At 40.7% G+C, this 21,678-nt stretch overlaps 1 protein-coding gene across 4 annotated transcripts; it reads left to right on the plus strand.

Moving 5' to 3' along the window:
* ppp2r5ca (protein phosphatase 2, regulatory subunit B', gamma a) lies at nt 1-17,208 on the plus strand. 4 transcript variants are annotated; one of them, XM_051133592.1, is made up of 16 exons: nt 1-441; nt 577-639; nt 1,166-1,322; nt 7,577-7,776; nt 8,967-9,077; nt 10,648-10,740; nt 10,832-10,962; nt 11,059-11,118; nt 11,194-11,302; nt 11,394-11,447; nt 11,545-11,715; nt 13,904-14,031; nt 14,173-14,274; nt 14,358-14,430; nt 14,635-14,751; nt 15,695-17,208. In XM_051133592.1, the coding sequence occupies exons 1-16, from the start codon at nt 415-417 to the stop codon at nt 15,827-15,829; spliced, it is 1,731 nt and encodes a 576-aa protein (XP_050989549.1). In that variant the 5' UTR covers nt 1-414; the 3' UTR covers nt 15,830-17,208. The 4 variants fall into 4 exon arrangements, with proteins under 4 accessions (XP_050989549.1, XP_050989547.1, XP_050989550.1 ...); XM_051133590.1 differs by lacking the exon at nt 14,635-14,751 and having other exon boundaries at nt 289-441; XM_051133593.1 differs by lacking the exons at nt 1-441; nt 577-639; nt 1,166-1,322 and adding an exon at nt 2,968-3,614.
* The last annotated feature ends 4,470 nt before the right edge of the window (nt 17,209-21,678 follow it).

Here is a 21,678-nt window from a genome sequence, read left to right on the forward strand (position 1 = left end):
TATTGTTTTCAAACCAGTTTGTAGGCCAAAATCTATGCCATAAGAGCTTGTTTATGAAATTTTGCAAGTTTAACTACTTTACACTTTAACAAAAAATCGAAGTCACCCAATTGTTTGAACAGATATTTGGGAAAGGAGTTTCGAATACTCTCTTTATTTTTTAAATATTGAATAAGCCAATTTATTTTAAACACATTGTTTAAAGTATCAAAACTCAACACCTCTAAATCACTATGATCCTTGGAACTGGATACAATTTCCTTTCTCAAGTAAACGAACATTCACTTCAAATCTATAGGGGAACTGTACACGAGCGACTGCTATCACGTGACTAGCACCTGCCAATCAGCGCCCGCGCGCGCGCGCATGTGTTAATATTAATACGGAGCGCGCGCCCAGATCCTGTCACGCAGGATGCCGCACAAGTCAAAGAAAGACAAGGTAACACTTGAGAAGTCCTTTGACAGATGAACTTTTAGATTTCTAGATAATCTTTCAGCTAAATGAACTCAGTTCAGTTTCTATCTGTCTTGTCTTGTTCTGTCATTTGAATCTAAATGCTCTTTTTCTGTTCAGTCTGTCAGATCCAGCAGGAGGGGAAGCAAACAGCATGAAGTTGATCAGGACTCTGAAACTGAGGTAAATATTGATGATTAGGATGAAAAGCAATAAACTTCCAGATGATTTGATTTTGTCTCATGTTAGATTTGTAGAAATAAATACACACACTGACTAAAGTTTCCAGGTTTTTTCCAGTATTCAGCCATATTTTATAAACATTCGTTTTCTTCCATTTGATTGTTACCTCTAAATTTAACAAGAATTGTGACCATCAGTACACATATGCTAGTCCAGCATCATGCTAGTAAAATATTGACATTGTATACAGTAACATTTAACAGAGCAGAGCTGACAGAACAAAAGACGGATGCTGAATTACGATCTGCATACTGTCATACTAACATTTCTGCCATAGAATCGCACTGTCAAAATACTAAGAGGAGCATCGTACAGCGTTGTTCTGAATTCAGCACGATTCAGTGAAAAGCATCTGATCTCATTCTGCTGGGAATATAACACAGATCTGTGGATAAATGATCCCAGCATCCTCCAGCAGGAAATCAGGGTTGTAACGGGAACCTTCTGCGTGTGACTCTGGTTTCAGAATAAGAGCGGCGGCTCCAGGAAACCTCCCAGCACACAGCTGCTGCGCTCCAAGCAGCCGCCCGGCCAGAGCGCCCTGAAGAAACACCGCCGACTGAGCGCCTCGTGTTTCCCCATCAGCCTCAACAGAGAGCTGCTGCCGCTGGACGCGCTGACAGGTACTGACGGGATTTCAGTGAGAGAGTCACGGCTTCTTAACGAACTCTTGAGTGTTTGTTATGGAGCTCGATTCAGTGTCATCGACAAACCCTCCAAAGAGAGAAGCGTTACGCACACACCTGCGGTAGATGAAGCAGACGGCTCATTCATACATCAGATTTGTCCTTATGTAGGCCTTATATTAAGAATTGATGCTCCACGTGGATTCTGGTCTTTCTCTTAATGAGCAGGATGCAGCGTGATGCATAATTTAGATCTCAGCGGATGCTCATGATTGTTGACCCTGCATCTCAATGACACGCTACCTTCCAGTTCATCTACAAGACACCCGCTGAGTTTGCGTGTCACGCTTCTGTCCAAGCCGTGCCATCAAAGCAGTAGAAACACGCTCTCGAGACGAGTCAGACTGCGTCAAAGCAGATTTACAATAACAAACAGGAAAGTAACAGAATCAAAGATGAAAACTTCACTAAGGAGTCCATTCAGATTCAGCTGTGAAGCAGCTCTATAGGGCATCACACAGCGTAAATCAGTTTAAGCTTTGTTCTCATCTGATGCTGTTAGTCACAGTGATCTTATCGAGAAACTGCTGAACGTTAAGTGTCTTTCAGACCGCAGCTAAGCCAAAAAATGAAAATAAAAGCTCTAAATATCATATCATGTGCTGTTTTATGAGAGTCTGAATCTCTAGCAGAAACATGAAGGTGACCTGATGCCTTTCCACAGAGAGACAAGGCAGGCCATGTTTGTGTAGCGTTTCAAAATCCATCTTATTTTAAAGGCGACTGGGAGAAAATCACATTGTGTTTGGGTTGTACTTACAGAATCCGAAACCAGATGAAATACTGTGAGTGATCAAATGCCCCACTGAACTGCATTCATTAATCTTTACACTTTGAATTTAGTGTTAGTTCTGTTTCATTAGATTATGTCTGTTTGCCACTATAAATGTTATATATCGCGCAAAGCTGGCGGAAGCAGAGACGTGAAAGTGTTTGGAGTCTCGTTCAGTGCATTCATACAGCAGATGTCACTGGAGATTCGGTTATAAACAGACACAATCCTGTTTAATAATGACTCTATTGTCTTGTATAGAGCTGCTTTGAATCTTTGAAGCAGAATTTGAATTTTTGAATATCTAATGAACTTTGCAACATTAACACTGATATTTTCCTGTTCATTTACCTGTTTCTGTAATACTGCAAAACATACTGAAACTTGTCGTTTTTATGAAATTTTGTGTTGAAAATGAGCTGGTGGATGAGAAACAGTTCGAATCTCTCCTTTTAGCCATTTAGAAGAGCTCAGCGTGCTGCAGAGTGTTTGTTGTTTTGGTATTAGTTGCACAGGTATATTTCACAGCATAAATGTGACCCTGGAGCACAAAACCAGTCTTAAGTATCACGGGTATATTTGTAGCAGTAGCCAATAATACACTGTATGGGTCAAAATGATCCATTTTTCTTTTATGCCAAGAATCATTGGGATATTAAGTAAAGATCATGTTCCATGGAGATATTTTGTAAATTTCCTACCGTAAATATATCAAAACTTAATTTTTGATTAGTAATATGCATTGCTAAGAACTTCATTTGGCAACTTTAAAGACGATTTTCTCAATCTGATTTATTTTTTTTTTTGCACCCTCAGATTCCAGATTTTCAAATAGTTGTATCTTGGTCAAATATTGTCCTATCCTAGCTTTCGGACGATGTAAAAATCTCAAATAAAAAAAATGGACCATTATGACTGGTTTTGTGGTCCATGGTCACAGATGTGAGGGTGAATCAGTCTGTCAGTGCTGTTGTTCGGTGTCTCTCTGTTTTCTCAGGCTTCAGCAGTGGTTTGTGTGCCGCGCCGCTGCCGTAGATCTCTCACACACACACACACACACACACACACACACACACACACACACACACACACACACAGTAATGAGGCGTGACGGCTTTATAAGCCTGCTGGAGGGGCCCCTAAGTCCCTCCTCCTCCTCATCCTGACCAATAGGCTTCCGCCTGCACGGGCAGTCTGCTGATGTCACGGCTCTTGTGTGCACTGGACCAATCGTCTCGCTGCTCCCGCTGACATCAGCCAGCAGTCGGTTCCTCCAGCACACAGCTTCATTTTCTGCTCAGCTTTTGTGTTAAAATGGAGGCTGCTCTGCCACTGTAGGAGCTTCTGTGTTTTAGCTGCGCCGCGCGCTGACATGCAGCTCATCTGAGGCAGGATGGTCGTAGACGCTCCTAATTCCAACGGGCCCTTCCCGCCTGTGGCTCTAATGCACTTCAGAGGTGAGTGATCCGGACGCTCGTTCACGCCGCCGTACCCCTCAACGCTCGCCGGCGCCGCGCTCGCCGTTTGGCCGCGAGGGTCACACGGCTCGTTTACGGGGGTCGTCGTGTGTCATTGAAGCGCTGCGTGAGACGGAGAGCTTTAGTTAGTGTCTCCTGCCCATCCCCCCCCACTCCAGCAGTGATGTCACAGGAAGTGAGGTCACAGCTGAAGGAAGGGTGTTGTGTGTGTGTTTTGTGTTATGCTGTTTAAGAGCATTTCTCTTATTCTGACTGGCAGGTAATGGAAATACAAGTGTCAGAGAGAGAAAACCCTGCTTAGATGTGTGTGTGAGAGCAGCAGAGACAGATACGGCTCTGTCAGCTGATTACGGATCGATCTGATGATGTTAAATGATGATCAGGAAGGTTTGCTCTCATATGTTAAATGGTTTGGTTGTGCTTATAAATGTTAGCTGATGTACAGAATTATAAACCAGATAGAAGCATACACAACTTTTGCTGAAAAAAGAACAGATATATGGTAATCTTCATTGACACGTGAGGATTTATCAGTAATATTTCAGTGGGGCTCATGCGACTCCTGTGTGTGTGTGCAGTGTTGGGGGAAATGCATTACAAGTAATGTGAGTTATATAATCAGATTACTTTTTTCAAGTAACTAGTAAACGGACGCATTACTTTTTAATGTACGAGAAAATATCCGAGTTACTTTTTCAAATAAGTAAATATATAATATATATTTATTTTCCCAATTAACAGCTCTCCTGTCCCCATGTTGAGAGAAATCGGAGGTACAGAGGCGTTGTGTGCGCTGTGTGAACATGATGATACTGTAGTTCTTGACTAAATGTGAACATGCATTTACTCATGTCACTTGCAAAAAAAAAAAAAAATTTTTAAAACACAAAATAAATTAAAACACAAATGCAAACTCAGAATATGACGCAAACCTGCAATAATTAAATGTTAAATAGCACAAATATCCTTTATGTATTTAATACCGTTTTATTAACCAGTGTCGTTGCTGCCGACCTTTGATCCAGTTCAACCATACTAAGAAGAAAAATGACTTTAGATAAACTAACATTTGTTTTTATTGCTGAAGAGTGTTGAAATTTCTTCTCCTCCATTCTCCATTCTACCTGAGGCTTATTTCACTTTGGTGTGAAAGCGTTTTTACATTTGCTAAAAATAAAACCCTGTCCAGATTTTAAAAGTATCACAAAAGTAATGTAACACATTACTTCCCATAATAATTAACTAAGTTACTTTTTTAGGGAGTAACGCAACATTGTAATGCATTACTTTTAAAAGTAACTTTCCTCAACACTGTGTGTGTGTGTGTGTGTGTGTGAGTATAATAATAATAATAATAATAATAATAATAACTGTTGTCATTTAACTGCATGGGTTTTATTTACTCTCTGTCTTTATTTTGTCGTCAAATCACATCAGAGCACGTCGACATCAACGGTAATAAAATAACAGCACACCGAGACATTTTTCAAAATATCAGAATATTATATTGGACTGAAGAAAGAAAGTCATACAGGTTTGGAACAGCATGAAGGTGTAAATGATGACAAAATGATCATTTGACAATATTGTAATGATGTTTTAAAAAATCTTTGATAATTGAGTTTTTATTTCATAAGCTGCGGCTGAGAAACTGTGATCATCATCTGAAGTGTATGATCAGTGCCTAATTACACATGTAGGTGTTTCAGAGTTTAGTTATATATGAAAATGTTCATCATTGACTGGAAGTTCAGTTCAAAGAATGAAAATCCTTTTGCCTTTTGAATTTTACTTTTTTGGAAAACCCTGGAAAATATCAATATTCCTGAAGAAGTACTTGAAAAGTGCTTGAATTATTGAAAGGCAATGTCAATAATTTCCTTTTTCTCAATAAGCACATATCTTTTGAGGCTAAATTAATTTCTCAAGTATTTATCACAATGTACACCAGGATAAATGTGAGATTGTGTTGAATGGTGTGAGGTGACTCTGGATGATTTCAACTGATTCCTATTGAACTGCAGCTCAAACTATTTCAAATCTAGTGAATGAAGCTACAAACTCCATCATAATGCACAATGTTTCCATCTAACATGTATTTTGAGCTGCAGCTCGTCATATTAATGCAGTGTTTCACTAGTTAGCAGTAAACCGGTTACCACACCTCAATATGGAGCAGATTTGTGTTGGAAATATGGATATTTCATTTGTAAACATCATATTTGTTTCGCTTATTTCAGTTAATGTCACTAAACTAGTGAGATAAACCAGTAGTAGTGCTGACAGTGTCGTGTAAACATGACTGAACACGAGAAAACGAACCGAATCAACTGAGTGAGTCATTTACGCTGTGAATAATTTGATTTAGATCAGGACATTGGAGCAGGCTCACAAATCAGTTCATTTAGATTGAAAATCGCGTATTGTGAATCATTTGATTAATATCGGGAATTCGGATTGCAAGAGGTTTAAATTTAGATCAGGACTTCAAATCGCGTATTGTGAATATTTTGCTTCAGGTCGGAACTTTGGTGTGGATTCGCAAGTCTTTTGATTCAGATCAGAGCTTTGGGGCGCGGATTGCAAATCAGTATCGAATCGCTATTTGTATAGTTTCCATACAGTTAGATCAACTCTGAATAAAGAAAAGAGAAATTAAGAAGCAGCTTTTTGTTTATGTATGTGAAATTTAGCTAGGAAACACAAATTAATGAAATTATGTTTTCCAATATTTTTAATAGTCAAACAATCCAAAGAAAAACATCTTTAAAACCGAACAGTCACTTACAAAATGAGATCAGATGAACATGAATAATTCTGATCCAAATGTGTCTGTGTGTTTCAATGGCAAACAAGTGAATGAATGTTCCTCAGAAGAGACAAAAACAGCAACTCACTTCAATGTCTGACTGATATTATAATTACGTCCATAAGCTTTTAGCGAAATGTGGATGAACTCGTGAATCTGTTGTTTGACTTCTTCATATGTAATTAGAGAAATATAGTTTCCAAAGTCGGACAGCGCTTGTTAAGATTTTCAGGGGTGTAGAATTTAGTGGAGACGCTGTGACATGACCTTCGCTAACATACACACACTACTAAATTGACCCTAGCAGTAATTGTGATCTGCCGTTTTGTCTCCACCAATGCCAAAATCAAACCTACACCCTTGTTTTTAATGTGTACAATTATATATAATATATATTTTACACTGGTATCACAGCTGCTGCTGCAGAATAACAGTTCATTTTAAAATGTTATGTGCTTTATTCTGTTCTTAATTTATTTATTTTTGCTATTTTGTTATATTAGTGTATTTATATATATTTATCTTTTTTAGAATTTGAAAGACATTGTTTGATAAGGGAGATCTCTGAAGTCCTTGAAAATCATAAAAGCAGTCCTTGAAAGTCCTGGAACTGAATTTTACAGTATCTGGACGAATCCTGAGCGTGTCATAAACTCAGTAACGATGCACCCGTGTGCATGAGCGTCAGATGCTGGCGTGTCATTTGCATGTTATTTTGGGCGTTTGGATCAGATAAGAGTCTCATGTCTGAGGAGCAGCAGATGAACTCATCTCAACCTCGTCCTGGAGACGTCTGCAGAGCTCTCGAGCATGTGACTTTACTGAAATCATCATAATAACAGACGTGAACTTCTCTGGACGCTTTGTTTTGAGTAGAAGTAATGACGAATAATAGAGAGTCACTGTCTGCGTTTAAACAGGATATTGTGCGTGTGAAGTGATCGGTCGTGTCTTATAACGTCGGTCCAGATCAGATCAGGGGTCTTATGAATGTTAGTGTAGATTCTGATCTCAAACCATTTTTAATGTTAGATTATGAGAGCTAATGATGACTCTGGTTAATCAATCTCTGTGTATAAACGGCCATTCACATCCTGTCTGATGACGCTCTCCGGTCTTCCTGTGCTTTCAGATGTGGCTCCGGCCGAGCAGGAGAAGCTCTTCATCCAAAAGCTGCGTCAGTGCTGCGTTCTGTTCGACTTCCTGTCCGATCCGCTCAGCGACCTGAAATGGAAGGAAGTGAAGCGGGCGGCGCTGAGCGAGATGGTGGAGTACATCACCCACAATCGCAATGTCATCACGGAGCCCATTTACCCGGAGGTGGTGCACATGGTGAGTCAGGCCGGGTCCGAGGGGCCCGCGGCGGCCCTCGCTCTCATATGAGGCTCTCGTTTGATCTCTGAGCTCCAGACAATGAAGCCTCTGTTTCCCATTTGGAGTCGACCGCGGGCGCTCTTGTGCTTTATCGACACTGACTTCACATGCTTTTCTATTTACAGCACTAAAGCGGCGTTATCACACTGGAGTTTCACTTGAAACGCAATATTTTTCAAGCGCTCTGAAAGAGAGATGTCCTGTTTTGATCAGAAACGCCACACGTGTGACCGAACGATCGGCAGCTTCCATGTCCGTCGCTCACATCAAAGCTGCGCCACTGCTGCCAATGCTAATAGAGTTATTGTTTTACTAATGTGGCCGTCGATTGTTCGCTCTAGATGTGCTGAATTCGTCAGTGAAAGCCGTAACGCACCAGAGGCCAACGATTGATTTACAGTCTATTAAAAGATTAGTTCACTTCCAGAACAAAGATTCACAGATAATGTACTCACCCCCTTGTCATCCAAGATGTTCATGTCTTTTTTCAGTCGTAAAGAAATTATGTTTTTTGAGGAAAACATTTCAACATTTCTCTCCATATAATGGACTTCTGTGGCGCCCCTAAATTTGAACTCCCAAAATGCAGTTTACATGCAGCTTCAAAGGCTCTAAACGATTCTCCTTTACAAATTTTCTGGCTGATTTTCATCATTGCGTCCATGTGGACAAACCAACGATTAAAACATAGTGCAGATGAGGTGAGATGGATGTGAAGATCCACTACAGAGGATTTTTCACCGAATGATTAGTTGGAAATGAATTATTCAGCGAGTACATAAAAACGTTCTCATCTCGTTGACGTAAACCCACAAAAATCAACACCAGACCCATCCAAGCATCTGATGGAAAACTAAACTAATTTAACTTATAATTCAGTGTTTAATTCATGTCTGCTGAAAGCCCAAAATGTCATGGTGCATCTATAACGTTGTATTTGTGTTGTATTTCCATGCGATCAGTGATCGTCTCTGGTGACCCTGATGGGGTTTGCGATCGCTGCTTTAGTCAGTGAGAGATCGACTCCTCGAGTGAGACGTTTGTCTCGTGCTGATATGTGTGCTGATGAAGTGTTGCTCTCATTAGTGTGACATAAACATGTGCTGACGGTGCTGCTCGTTCAGTGACGGCTCGCGTTTGTGTTGCAGTTTGCCGTGAACATGTTCAGGACTCTGCCGCCTTCATCCAACCCGACGGGAGCAGAATTCGACCCGGAGGAGGATGAACCCACTCTTGAAGCAGCGTGGCCTCATCTACAGGTGCCGCCGCACACTTCCTGTTTCATCATCATTCACAGCGTATCCGACAGCTTCCGTTCACTGATCACACCTGACATAATCAGAGTGATGAGACGTTACACTGACGGTCAAGAGTTTGGAATAACTGCGATTTTTAAATGTTTTTCTCAGTTATGCTCACAGAGGCTGCAGTTATTGATTAAAAATACAGTAAAAACACTCAAATATTATTACAATTTCAAACATCTGTTTTCTATGTGAATATCTGTTAAACTGTAATTTATTATCTGAAAAATAAAATCTATTACAGTTTCCACAAAAATATTGGGCAGCACAACTGTTTTTAACAATAACTGCGTCCCAAATGATGCGCTATACACTTATACACTATGTACTTACGCAACCATGTAGTGTATGAATTATATTTTGTCATTCGTAAATGGAGTCTGATAGCCCGTCCCCCTTTGCTACGTAGTCGAGTGCAATGAAGTGCCCAACATGCCACACTTTGTTTTTTCGGTTGTTTAACTGCATCATCCGGATATTTAAAGTGCACTTTTTACTTTTGGAATTTTCAGTGTGAATACACCGTTTGCACTATTTATACTACAAACTATTATAGAATAGTGCATAAGTACGTGATTTGCGACGCACCTATTGAAAATAATCTGAAATTAATTTTAAAAAATCGTAATTGCTCCAATCTTTTGACCAGTGGTGTATTATGTTGCCATATTTAAATAAAGGTTTAAAAATAAAAATGTTGCCACAATCAAATAAAGATTTTGAAATGCAGGCAAAGTGTCACTAATTAAACAAGTATATGCTCAGTTAACTGTCAGAAAACGAGGACATAATCAAAGGAAAATTTGGAGTAGGGATGACCTCCAAAACCAAAAAAAGATGTGTGGGAAAACATACGTGTGCAAATAAATGCAGCATGTTTCTAAAATGTTCACGTTCTGAGGCAGATTGCGGACAACAGCCATTTTAGCCCTGCTGAAAGAAGCGCTAGAAACCGTCACAGAATGTGTAATGGTTTCGCTGGTTCTAATGGGAATTGTACTGGTTTTAGTGGTAACTGTAACGGTGCCTGTTGGTCTCTACTGGTAATTGGTCTCCTTCTGTTGTTGGCTTGATAAAGCCATGAAATCCTAATGGAACATGTCCCAAAACACACTACAGGAAACCATTTTTTAATGGTTTTAATGGTTAAAAGTTTGTATGTCTGGTATTTTTGTAGTGGAAACCAGTAGAATTTCTCTGATGGTTTGTATCGTTTTTTCAGCAGGGAGGATATTTTGTGATTTGGTCTTAGTGACTTATGAGTTCTCAACATTTCACAGATTTAGGAGATCGTTTTAACGCTAAGATGCTTTATGAAATACTCTTAGAGCCAAATTTTAGGAGTCCTAAATTTAGGATTGACACGTCCATTATTTTTAAGGTTTTGTCCTAAATCGGCAAGTTACGAGCTACTTTTAGCCTTAAGATGTTTTGTGAATACGGGCCCAGAATAAATATCTTCAGGAGAATGAACGTTCTCTTGTTTGACTTGTTGCTCATCACAGCATCTTTCTGTTTCTCGCAGCTGGTGTACGAGTTTTTCCTGCGGTTTTTAGAGTCGCCTGACTTTCAGCCGAACGTTGCAAAGAAATACATTGATCAGAAGTTTGTGATGCAGGTATGCAGAATTTTTATTTTCACTCGATATAAGTGGATGTTTTGAGCATTAGTTCAGCGGTGTGAGATGCTGTTTCTGAACCAAATTTCAGCTTCTGGAGTTGTTTGACAGTGAAGATCCACGAGAGAGAGATTTCCTGAAAACCACCCTGCACCGGATATATGGAAAGTTTCTTGGGCTGCGGGCTTACATTAGAAAGCAAATTAATAACATATTTTACAGGTGAGCAGTGCCTTCATGACTCATGTTCATTTAGTTTGATAAAGCATTAGTATGTTTGTATGTCAGTGTCATTTTGTGTTTTGTGTGTGTTTGCAGGTTTATTTATGAGACGGAGCATCACAACGGAATCGCTGAATTACTGGAGATCCTGGGAAGGTAAAGCATCAGCTGTCCCTGTGCATGCTGGGTATTCTCCTGATTTCTGATAGCGGTGTTTCTTCTGTCCGACAGCATCATCAACGGCTTCGCTTTACCTCTGAAAGAAGAGCACAAGATCTTCCTGCTGAAGGTTTTATTGCCGCTGCACAAGGTGAAGTCTCTGAGCGTCTATCACCCGCAGGTCAGTCACACGCTAACCGTTCATTTAACATTTAACCCGCCGTTAACTCGCGCCGGTTTAGTGTCGCTAATCGCATCTCGTCTCGCTCCAGCTGGCGTATTGTGTGGTTCAGTTCCTGGAGAAGGACAGCACGCTCACCGAACCGGTAAGATTTCAGATTATCAGACACCGCTCGATGCATCATGGGATTGATCTGATAGTGCAGTATTAAAGACCCATGAGGCTTTGCTGCTGCTGTGCAGGTGGTCATGGCTCTTCTCAAGTACTGGCCCAAGACTCACAGTCCGAAGGAGGTGATGTTCCTCAACGAGCTGGAGGAGATCCTGGACGTGATCGAGCCGTCCGAGTTCGTGAAGGTGATGGAGCCGCTCTTCCGTCAGCTGGCCAAGTGTGTGTCCAGTCCGCACTTTCAGGTGAGCGAAGCGAGAGAAACGCACGTTTGTCTGATTCTGAAGTCGGTCAGGGCTTCAGCAGGTTCAAGATTCGTTCTTTCTCACCTGCGAATTACATACGTGTGATGTAAAGTACTGAAATGTTTACATGTAAATCTGGCTCACGTAATCCGATTAAAAAAAAAAAAAAAAAAATCAAGTACTTGTAATTATATTACATTTTAAAACGCTCATAATCAGACTACAGTTACTGTTTTGTTGACTGCATGATTACATCAGTGTTGGTGGTAGAACGTTAGTAACACGCATTATGTTGTCAGATTACTTTTCTAAGTAACTGGTAAAGTGATGCATGACTTTTACAAATGACAATAAAATATTAGACAAAAAAATAGTTACTTTTTTAAATAAGCCAAGTTACTTTTTTCCCCATGCGTTGACTGACGTGTCTCCTGTCCTCATGCTGAGAGGCATCAGGAGTGAGACACAGACTTTCTTCAGCCTGAGGATTATTCGTGTCACTCTTGGTGTGAAAGGGCTTTTACAGTTGCCAAAAATATAACTTTTGAGGGTTTTGTTATTAAAATAAGCAAGCCCAGCCCAGGTGCAGAGTTCCTAAAATTCCATACTTTTCCAGACTCAAATTTCTAAACCTCTCAGTTCATTTTCAGACCATATTTAACATAAATGGTACATAAATCATTATTTTGAACCTTATATTTGGTATATAGCACAGTCATTTGTAAGTTTTATTTTCTCAGAGTTTTTTCCATTGATTTTCTCGAAGTGACAGCATACAGAGTCCCTCAAATAAAAATGCACACAAGAAACTTTTTTGTGCCCTCAAGAAACTGTTCACATGCACACAGGAATGATTTGCATGCGTATGCATTACAATTTCTAGTGCGTCACTACGAATAAAACGAAAGCATGAATGCACATGAATTAAAAGAGATCTACTTGCTCAAAATTAGCCTTTAATTACTAATATCAAGGCATAATGTCCAATTTAACACAACCTCTGTGCTGACACAGAAACCATGACACAAAATGGGCTGATGACATCAAATTTGCCAAATTCAAGGGTCTATAAAAAAGACTGGTACCGTAAAAAGTGTTTAAAAATTTGGCTTTCATTAGGGCAATATGCAGTATTTCAAAGCCTTAGGTTTCTTTAACACATACTTTGTGGAGGCCAAGAAACCACACCGCAAAATGGGCTGATATTGCAATAGGTGGATCAGTGTGTATTGTCCTGTACGCTAAGTTTAATGAATAATAATAATAATAATAATAATAAATAATAATTCCTTACATTTATATAGCGCTTTTCTGGGCACTCAAAGCGCTTTACATAGAAGGGAGAATCTCCTCAACCACCACCAGTGCTCAGCATCCACCTGGATGATGCAACGGAAGCCATATTGCGCCAAAACGCCCACCACGCACCAGCTTATTGGTGGAGAGGAGACAGAGTGATGAAGCCAGTCAGAATCAGAATATGGGGATGATGTTCAGAGGCCAATGGGCAAATTTGGCCAGAACGCCGGGGTTACACCCCTACTTTTTTCGAAGGACATCCTGGGATTTTTAATGACCACAGAGAGTCAGGACCTCAGTTAATATTTAATCTGAATGACGGTGCTCTTTTGACAGTACAGTGACAGTACAGAATCACGAAACAGCTGCCACAAAATCTGACTTCTTGTGCAATACATTTATTTTTATTTAATTCTTATATTTTCTATTATAAAAAAAACTGAATACAGGCGAAAGTCTGGAAACACAAATAGTTTTCCATACCATGTTTTGTTTTTCCATACTTTTCCAAACCCCGTAGGAACCCTGCAGGTGACAAAAAGTAACGCTAAAGTAACGGAATGCATTACTTCCAAAAAAAGTAACCAAATAGTACAATATTGTAATGCATTGCTTTTAAAAGTAACTTTCTCAACACTGGATTACAAACAAGTGTTTTAATGGTTGTAATTTTTAAAAGATTTATTGAAATGTTACATTTTTATGATGTAATTAATGATTAGCTCTTCATTAAACTCACAAACCTCAGTTTGGGAAATTGATGTGATGTAATGGACTACGTCACAAACTATAATTGTCGTCATGTAATTTGGAATCAGTGACACACTACAGTCTGTGGGTGATCTATCCAGCACTCAAATAAATTTGCCGTGACGCGTGTTTCTGACAGGTGGCGGAGAGAGCGCTTTATTACTGGAATAACGAGTACATCATGAGTCTCATCAGCGACAACGCAGCCAAGATCTTACCCATCATGTTCCCGGCGCTTTACCGCAACTCCAAGAGCCACTGGAACAAGTAAGACTCACGCTAACGCTGTGTGGAGCCTGTATAAACGTGCTAAACCATGTTTTATTGAACCGTGAAGATGCAGTGAGGGTTTGTTCTGTCCGAATGCATGAATCTTCATCTCACTGTGCGTTTGTGAAACGACCGCAGGACCATTCACGGTTTGATCTACAACGCACTCAAGCTCTTCATGGAGATGAACCAGAAGCTGTTTGACGACTGCACGCAACAGTTCAGAGCCGAGAAGAACAAGTGAGTTGAGCCGCGAACGCAGCTGCCGTTTTTACGCGAGACGCGTCCGCGAGTGATGAAAACACTGACGCTTCTGTTTCCAGAGAGAAGGCGAAGCTGAAGGAGAGAGAAGAGGCCTGGATGAAGATCGAGAGTCTGGCCAAGTCAAACCCGCAGGTGAGTTTCACTCGAACCGTCGATCCTCGGCACGACACGAGCGGGAACCCCGACTTCCCGTCCGTCACGTGACCCGCTCTCAGCGACGTCCTAAAGTCAATTGACGTTTCTGCTGACCTCCGTCTGTTTCGTTCTGTTTCTTCTGATGACTCTCTTTAACATTCATGTTTCTGTCTGTGTTTTTGTTACTTTCTTTTCCACTAGTACGTTTTGTATGTTGATCCGTCTGGACTAAACAGTCCTGTAGAAATGGAGACTGATGGTCCCTTTATAGAAGATGTTCAGATGTTAAAAAAGACAGTGCAGGCCAGAGCCATTCAGGTAATTCAGAGAATCGAACAGAGCTTCATCATCACCATCATCATCATCGGGTGTGGCAGAGACGCCCATATGGAAAAGGACGATCCGCGTCACGTGTTCAGATCCTTTCTCTTTTAAATCCCCACCCGAACGACAGCGTTTGTTGTTACGAGTTAGAAATCTTTTCCATATGGGCCAATAGAAGCTGGAGAATCGATTCATGCGTTTAACCTGTCCACTGTCTGCTTATGTTCAGTAAATGGTCAACGTTCACGTATCTCAGCCGAGTCAAATCAACCACGTTTCAGCAATTTCCTCAGATTTTTATAAAAATTTAAATTTGAAATGCCACGGATGAATATTTACTCACTTATCCACTATTTTAAGTGGTCAAAACAATTATCACATGAGATTTAGAGCTAAATTAGAGGGGGAAATGAAGCTAGATCTTCAACCCCGCTGTCCAGCAAATTTCACCTCCAACCTGCGTCAGCAAACCCAGCCTGTGATTTTTCACGTGATCCTGAAGAGTTTGATCCGCTGCTTCAAGTGTGTTCGATCGTGGTTGTAGATGAATTATGCTGACATTTTTTCTACCTGCCTATAACTCGACTCTGACTCCTGCTACAAAATAGTGGATTAAGCAGTAACTATTCATTCAATATTTTAATATTTAATTTAGTACTTTGGCTTTCATACGTTTTTTACATTTTATATTTTGGCTTTTATCACTTCACATGTGTATCTTTCATCAGAAAAAATATTAGCAAAATCCAAAATTTGAACCAGGAACGTTTTTGAAATTGGGTTGATTTGACACTAAATGACCCTCGTGGATCCCAATATCTCTGGGACCGAACTATATAGATCCTCCAAGAACCACAATCTAACAGACACGTTAGAGGATTCTGGGAGAGCGACGACCGTCAGCGTGACTCATTTGTATGTGTTTGTGTGTTTGTAGATGTCGAGGGAGCAGAGGAAGGAGCGTCCGCTCGTCCGGCGTAAATCTGATCTGCCTCAGGACTCGTACACCACGAAAGCCTTGGAGACGCACCGGCGCGCCGAAGACATGCTGACCAACCACGACGGCCACTAGCGCACGGGAGGCTCCGCATCTCCGCTGTTTTCTTGACTCTCTCTTCCTGTCGTCCGTATCTCGCCGTCGGTCCGGGAGGACGAGACGACGGCCGAAGCTGAAACTCGGAAAGCTTTCTTTGCGTTTCAGATTTGCGTTTATTTTCAGGGACGGTTGCCAGTGCCAATACGGTCATGTCGATTAGCTTCCATGGTTTTATTTGTATGTTTCTCGCTTAAGCTAACGTGGTGTTTCAGACTAAAGCACGTGTGTCACGCGTTCTTCTCTGTGTGTCGCTCGGATCGGATGACTTTGAGTTAGTAACTGAGTTAGTTCACTTCTGTGCCATAACGAATCTGACAGTTTAGTTGAACACGTGTCTCTGGCAGAATCTGCCGCTCGTCGTGCTGTTTTACCGGTTCAAACAATGGTACCGTTTCTCCGTCGGATCAACGGCGTCCGGAGCGAAGGCTGCGCGTCGCGTGCGGCGGCCGAATGTCACGAACGTTCCCGGATCGACTCGTCCGACACGGAGCTCTGGGATCCGACGGGAATCTCTTCTGATCTGCAGACTCGAGCCGTTCGGACTGTGACTCTCCTGAAGGATCTCGGTGCCTTTCAGCGGCTGCGACGAGCGATTCTTCGGTCCGTTCGGATGAATCCAGATCCGAACGCGGCGGTGTGACGCCGACGCTTCGATTGTTCATTTCCATCTGGATGTTTCCTGTTACTTTATCGAACTACCTAGAAGCACTTCCTGAAAACTTGAAAACTCTACTGTGTGTGTGAGAGAGAGAGAGATTCAGTCGCATGCTTACAGTCATTTCTGTACCGTTGTTTGAACTCCTGTACGTTTATTCGCTGCATTTTATTCATTTCTTTTCACTTATAATAATTCATTGAGTATGTGAGTATATAAATGTTGATGTATAAAATACGTTTTTGTCTCGGCTTCTTTCCCAAACACACTCGCACACTCCAGACCAACACTTTATGTGTTTGTTGTGTGTTGCTGTTGAAACAAATGACTGAATGAGAAGAGCAGAATTATTTCACATTATATTTCTATTGGCTTAACATCATGGTAAGTGTCCTTCACACTTTCTCTAATGGTTTAGAATATACGAGCATTTCTTTTGCTTTCACTGTGTTTGTGCATTTACTACACCGATCATATAGTTTATATAGAATCTATTAACAACAATACATGTACAGAATCAAACAACTACACATTCATGGAATGTTCCATTTCTGAGGAGCTAATAAACAAGCATTTTCTATCCGTTTGTAAAATTCTGATATCGCTGTGCATTTTCCTCTTTAGCTTTTAATTGTGAGTCTTTACTGAAGTTCAATGTTGTACGAGAACAATAAAGAGATCATGTGGATTTATATTTGAATGGTTAGTGTCTCATGTACAGTGATTGTTCAGTGTTCGGGTTGATCTGTGTGTTTCACACTTATTTCTGCATGATCTTAGATCATTCTAACATTAACATGCGTTTATGAGATCAGCGGTCCAAACCGGTTTCGACCACTAGAGGACCTCATCTGCTCACAATGAAACTATAAACCCTCTGAACCCTGATCTCAGAGCTCAGACTAACCTACAGTCCACCAAAGCCGAAGCAATGAGAGGCACTTTAATCAGCGAGTCGCGCTTCATTCTGTGCCGTTGTTCAGGTCACAACAAAAGAGCTTTTTACAGGGACAGTTCATCCAAAAATGATCGTTCTGTCAACATTTACTCTCCCTCATGCTGCTCTAAACCTGTACGAGTTTCTCCCTGGTGAAAAACACAGCCTGTGCTGGTAGGTATGTTTTGATGCTGGTTTATGCTGGTCATGTTGCTGGTCAAGGATCAGCTTTAACCAGCATCAAAACATACCTACCAGCATAGGCTGTTTTTCACCAGGGCTTTCTGTTGGTAAACACAAAAGAAGATATTTTGAAGAATGTTGGTAACCAAACCAAGCTATAAAAAAACAACAACATTCGGACATTAATTGAAGTGATTTACCGCAGTTTTTTCTGTCAGATCTGCTGTGAGTTTAATGCCTGATGTGTTTCAGAAACACGCCTGACCTCTATAAAAATCTGTTCAGCTTCCACGTGCCTGATGGATTACTTCCTGTCTGGCATCAGAGCACTTAATGAAACATCATTACAGCCCTTCATCTGTTGCCTTTACAGACACATTAAATCACTACATCCGACAGAACCCGTTCAAACAGCATTACTGTACTACAGTACTGACAAACTGGGGCTTGAAAATAAATAATGATAACCATAATAATAATAATAAATAAATAAATAAACAAACAAAACCACAAATAATAAAATAAAAACCTTAAAAACAGAACATGAACTAACAGTCTTTTTTGTTGGAAAACAGTATGTGAAACATAAATGTGACCCTGGAGCACAAAACCAGTGTTAAGTATCGCAGGTATATTTGTAGCAATAGCCAAAAATACACTGTTTGGTTCAAAATTATTAATTTTTCTTTTATGCCAAAAATCATTAGGATATTAAGTAAAGATCATGTTCCATTAAGATATTTTGCAAATTTCCTACCGTAAATATATAAAACTTAATTTTTGATTAGTTATATGTATTGCTAAGAACTTCATTTGGACAACTTTAAAGGCGATTTTCTCAATATTTTGATTTTTTTTTTTTTTTTTTGCACACTCAGATTCCAGATTTTCAAATAGTTGTATTTCGGCCAAATATTGTCCTGTCCTAACAAACCACACATCAATGGAAAGCTCATTTATTCAACACTTACAACTGGTTTTCTGGTCCAGGGAATTATAGGACTAAATGGTTCACTTTTAAGGCTCGTCAGTAATTATGGAAACACTATCAGCGCGGCTCACTGTTACACATGATGAGGAAGTGTTTGGAAAACATTATACACATAAAACTGTCATTTACTGGCAAACAAAATCATTTACTCACGGTCTGTGATCAGACTGCTGTCAGATTTCAGTGCTGTTGAGCTGCTTCATCTCTGAATGAAACTTCCTCAGAGAATTGTCCGTTACACCGCGGCTCATTTATGAAACACTGCAGTCAAAAGCTCCGAACAAACATTTAATCCTCCGGCGCCTTTATTAATAAAGACCCGCCTGTTCCTGACGCTGCGACCCTTCTGGAGTCTGGACAGAGATGAAAGCATCTGTAGTAAATCAGTCCGTGATTATAACGGGCTCCGTTCGGGTCCGACGGGACGCTGGTGTTTGGTGTTCACAGGTGTCAGACATCAGCCTGAACGCCGGTGGGCGGGGCCAATGCTACGATAATGTTAAACGATTGGTCGATGTCTCCCGCTGGAGGCGGTCATATGCAAATGTGTAGTAGAACGCGTTTGGAGCTTGATTAAAGGGGTAGTTATATTCTGACTTTTTTGTCAGAATTGTGAGATATAGACTCACAATTGCGAGTTATAAAGTCAGAATTGTGTGATATAAACTCGCAGTTCTGTGAACATCATTTTTTTTCTCATCAGAACTGGGCTTTATAACTCGCAATTGCGAGTTTGTAGTTTATATCCCGCAATTATGACTTTATAATTCGCAATTGTGCATTTATATCTCACAATTCTGAGTAAAAAAAAGTCAGACTTGCGAGATAAAAAGTCGCAGTTACCTTTTTTGTTTTTCATTCAGTGACGAAAACGGGCTTCCATAGATAGTTCACCTAAGATAAAAATTTTGTCATTAAAGGAGAAGCCCACTTCCAGAACAAAAATTTACAGATAATGTACTCACCCCCTTGTCATCCAAGATGTTCATGTCTTTCTTTCTTCAGTTGTAAAGAAATTATGTTTCTTGAGGAAAACATTCCAGAATTTTTCTCCATATAGTGGACTTCTATGGTGCCCGTGAGTTTGAACTTCCAAAATACAGTTTAAACGCGGCTTCAAATGGCTCTAAACGATCCCAGCCGAGGAAGAAGGGTCTTATCTAGCGAAACGATCAGTCATTTTTTGACAATTTATATATGTAGATGTAGGACGATGTAGGACTTCTTCAGAACACAATTTTTGATGAAATCCTTTGATCTTGCATAGAGAGCAACGCAACTAACATGTTCAAGACCCAGAAAAGTATTTAGGAGTGGACATCGTTAAAATAGTCCATGTGACATCAGTGGCTCATCCGTACCCTGGTGAAAAAACCAGCATATGCTGGTAGGTGTGTTTTGATGCTGGTTCATGCTGGTCCTTGACCAGCAACATGACCAGCAAAAACCAGCAAAGGACCAGCTTAAACCCGCATCAAAACCTACCTACCAGCATATGCTGTTTTTTTCACCAGGGTAATGTTATGAAGCTACGAGAATACTTTTTATGCACAAAGAAAACAAAAATGTATAAACACAAAAGTATTTATATCCCCGTTATCAGTCTTTGTTTGTCGGTTGCTGTTTTACTTTATGTGAACTGTTGCTTGTTTGTTTTGATCTGCCTTGTTTTTGCCCTGTTTGGATTTTTTTATTATTTTTTGGAAAAAAGAAAAAAGTTGCGCTGCATTTAGATCCTCACGTCTTTCTCGCCTCAAGCGTGACACTCCAATTATCAAAAGTGCAGCACCATTGACTTTTTATTTCTGCAGCTGCATCAAATCGAGTGATAACACAAACGTGCTTTTGAAACAAACAAGAACTATCACTAAAAGCAGCCGTTTCCGGCGGGACAGACGCGGTAGAACATCAAACAGACGGTAAAAGCCAGAGAGCAGATTTACAGCGAGAAGCTGACAGATGAGCCGTTTCTCTGACTTCATGACGTTTCTGTGGAGGAAATGAAGGGAAGCGCTGATCTGCTTTAGATGCGCTCGTTTTAATGTGCTCTGACCTGGAAGCAGGAAAGTCATGGATTAGTCACCCATGATCCTCTCGTTCCTCCCACGCGCTCGTCTCAGAGCCGTAAGTGGGTCACGTTTGGTCATCTGAGGTACGAGCTTCAGAAACGAGATGCTGGAGTCCTTCATCTGAGCGTCGCTCTTCGTCCGCTGGTGCCGCTGATCAACAATGACTGCAGAAAAAACAGCCATTCACACACGTTCACTCAGTTCTGATCATTTTTCCTCATCCTCAGCAGGGTTATTAAACTGTTAAAAAAAAAACATTTTGTTATTTGAAATAAAGATTTTTTTTTTTAATTACTTATTTTAGCTCAGCTTATGGTCCAGGCAACATTTCTCATTTTTATTTAGTTTATCTTGACGTACTAAAATAAAGCTAAAGTGAAATACATTTTTTTAGTTTATTTTAGACGAAATCCTTTAAGGAAGTTCAATGCAACACAAAGAAATTCACTTGCATTTTTTTTAACCAGAAATGTTTCTCAAGACACACATTATCTTCCTTTGAACAGCAGTTTAGAGCTTCCTCTTCCTGTCATTCTGATTCAGATGCCTGAGTGTTTCTTCAGTTCTCGGTCGTGTTCCCGTCGTTCCGCCGCAGCCGCGCGCGGTGACCCGTTCAAAGCGAGAGCAAATATCAATGCGGTGACCTCGTCCGATCTCTCCGAAAATCCCACGGCAGATTGAGTCCTCGGTGGAAAAAGGGCTGGATGCCCAGAGAAACGCGTCCACAGAAAGCTGATTGTGTGCCTGGAAAACAGGTTGAAGTAAACAGATCACACGAAAGCGTCAAACACACCGGTGCTGCCTGTACCGTGACCCCGGGGCTCCGGAGGTCGCTTGTGACGAACCTCCACCACCCTCGTCACGGACGAACGTGTCACCGCGAGGTCGTCCTGTTCTCTGAAGATCAACAGCACGGGCAAATCGCCGCTTAATTGGGCGCGACCTCTGACCTCAGAAACCCGCGGACGTCCAGCGACTGTCTAAACGAGA

Source organism: Labeo rohita, chromosome 17 (assembly GCF_022985175.1).
Source record: "Labeo rohita strain BAU-BD-2019 chromosome 17, IGBB_LRoh.1.0, whole genome shotgun sequence".
In the NCBI taxonomy this organism is placed as follows: Eukaryota; Metazoa; Chordata; class Actinopteri; order Cypriniformes; family Cyprinidae; genus Labeo; species Labeo rohita.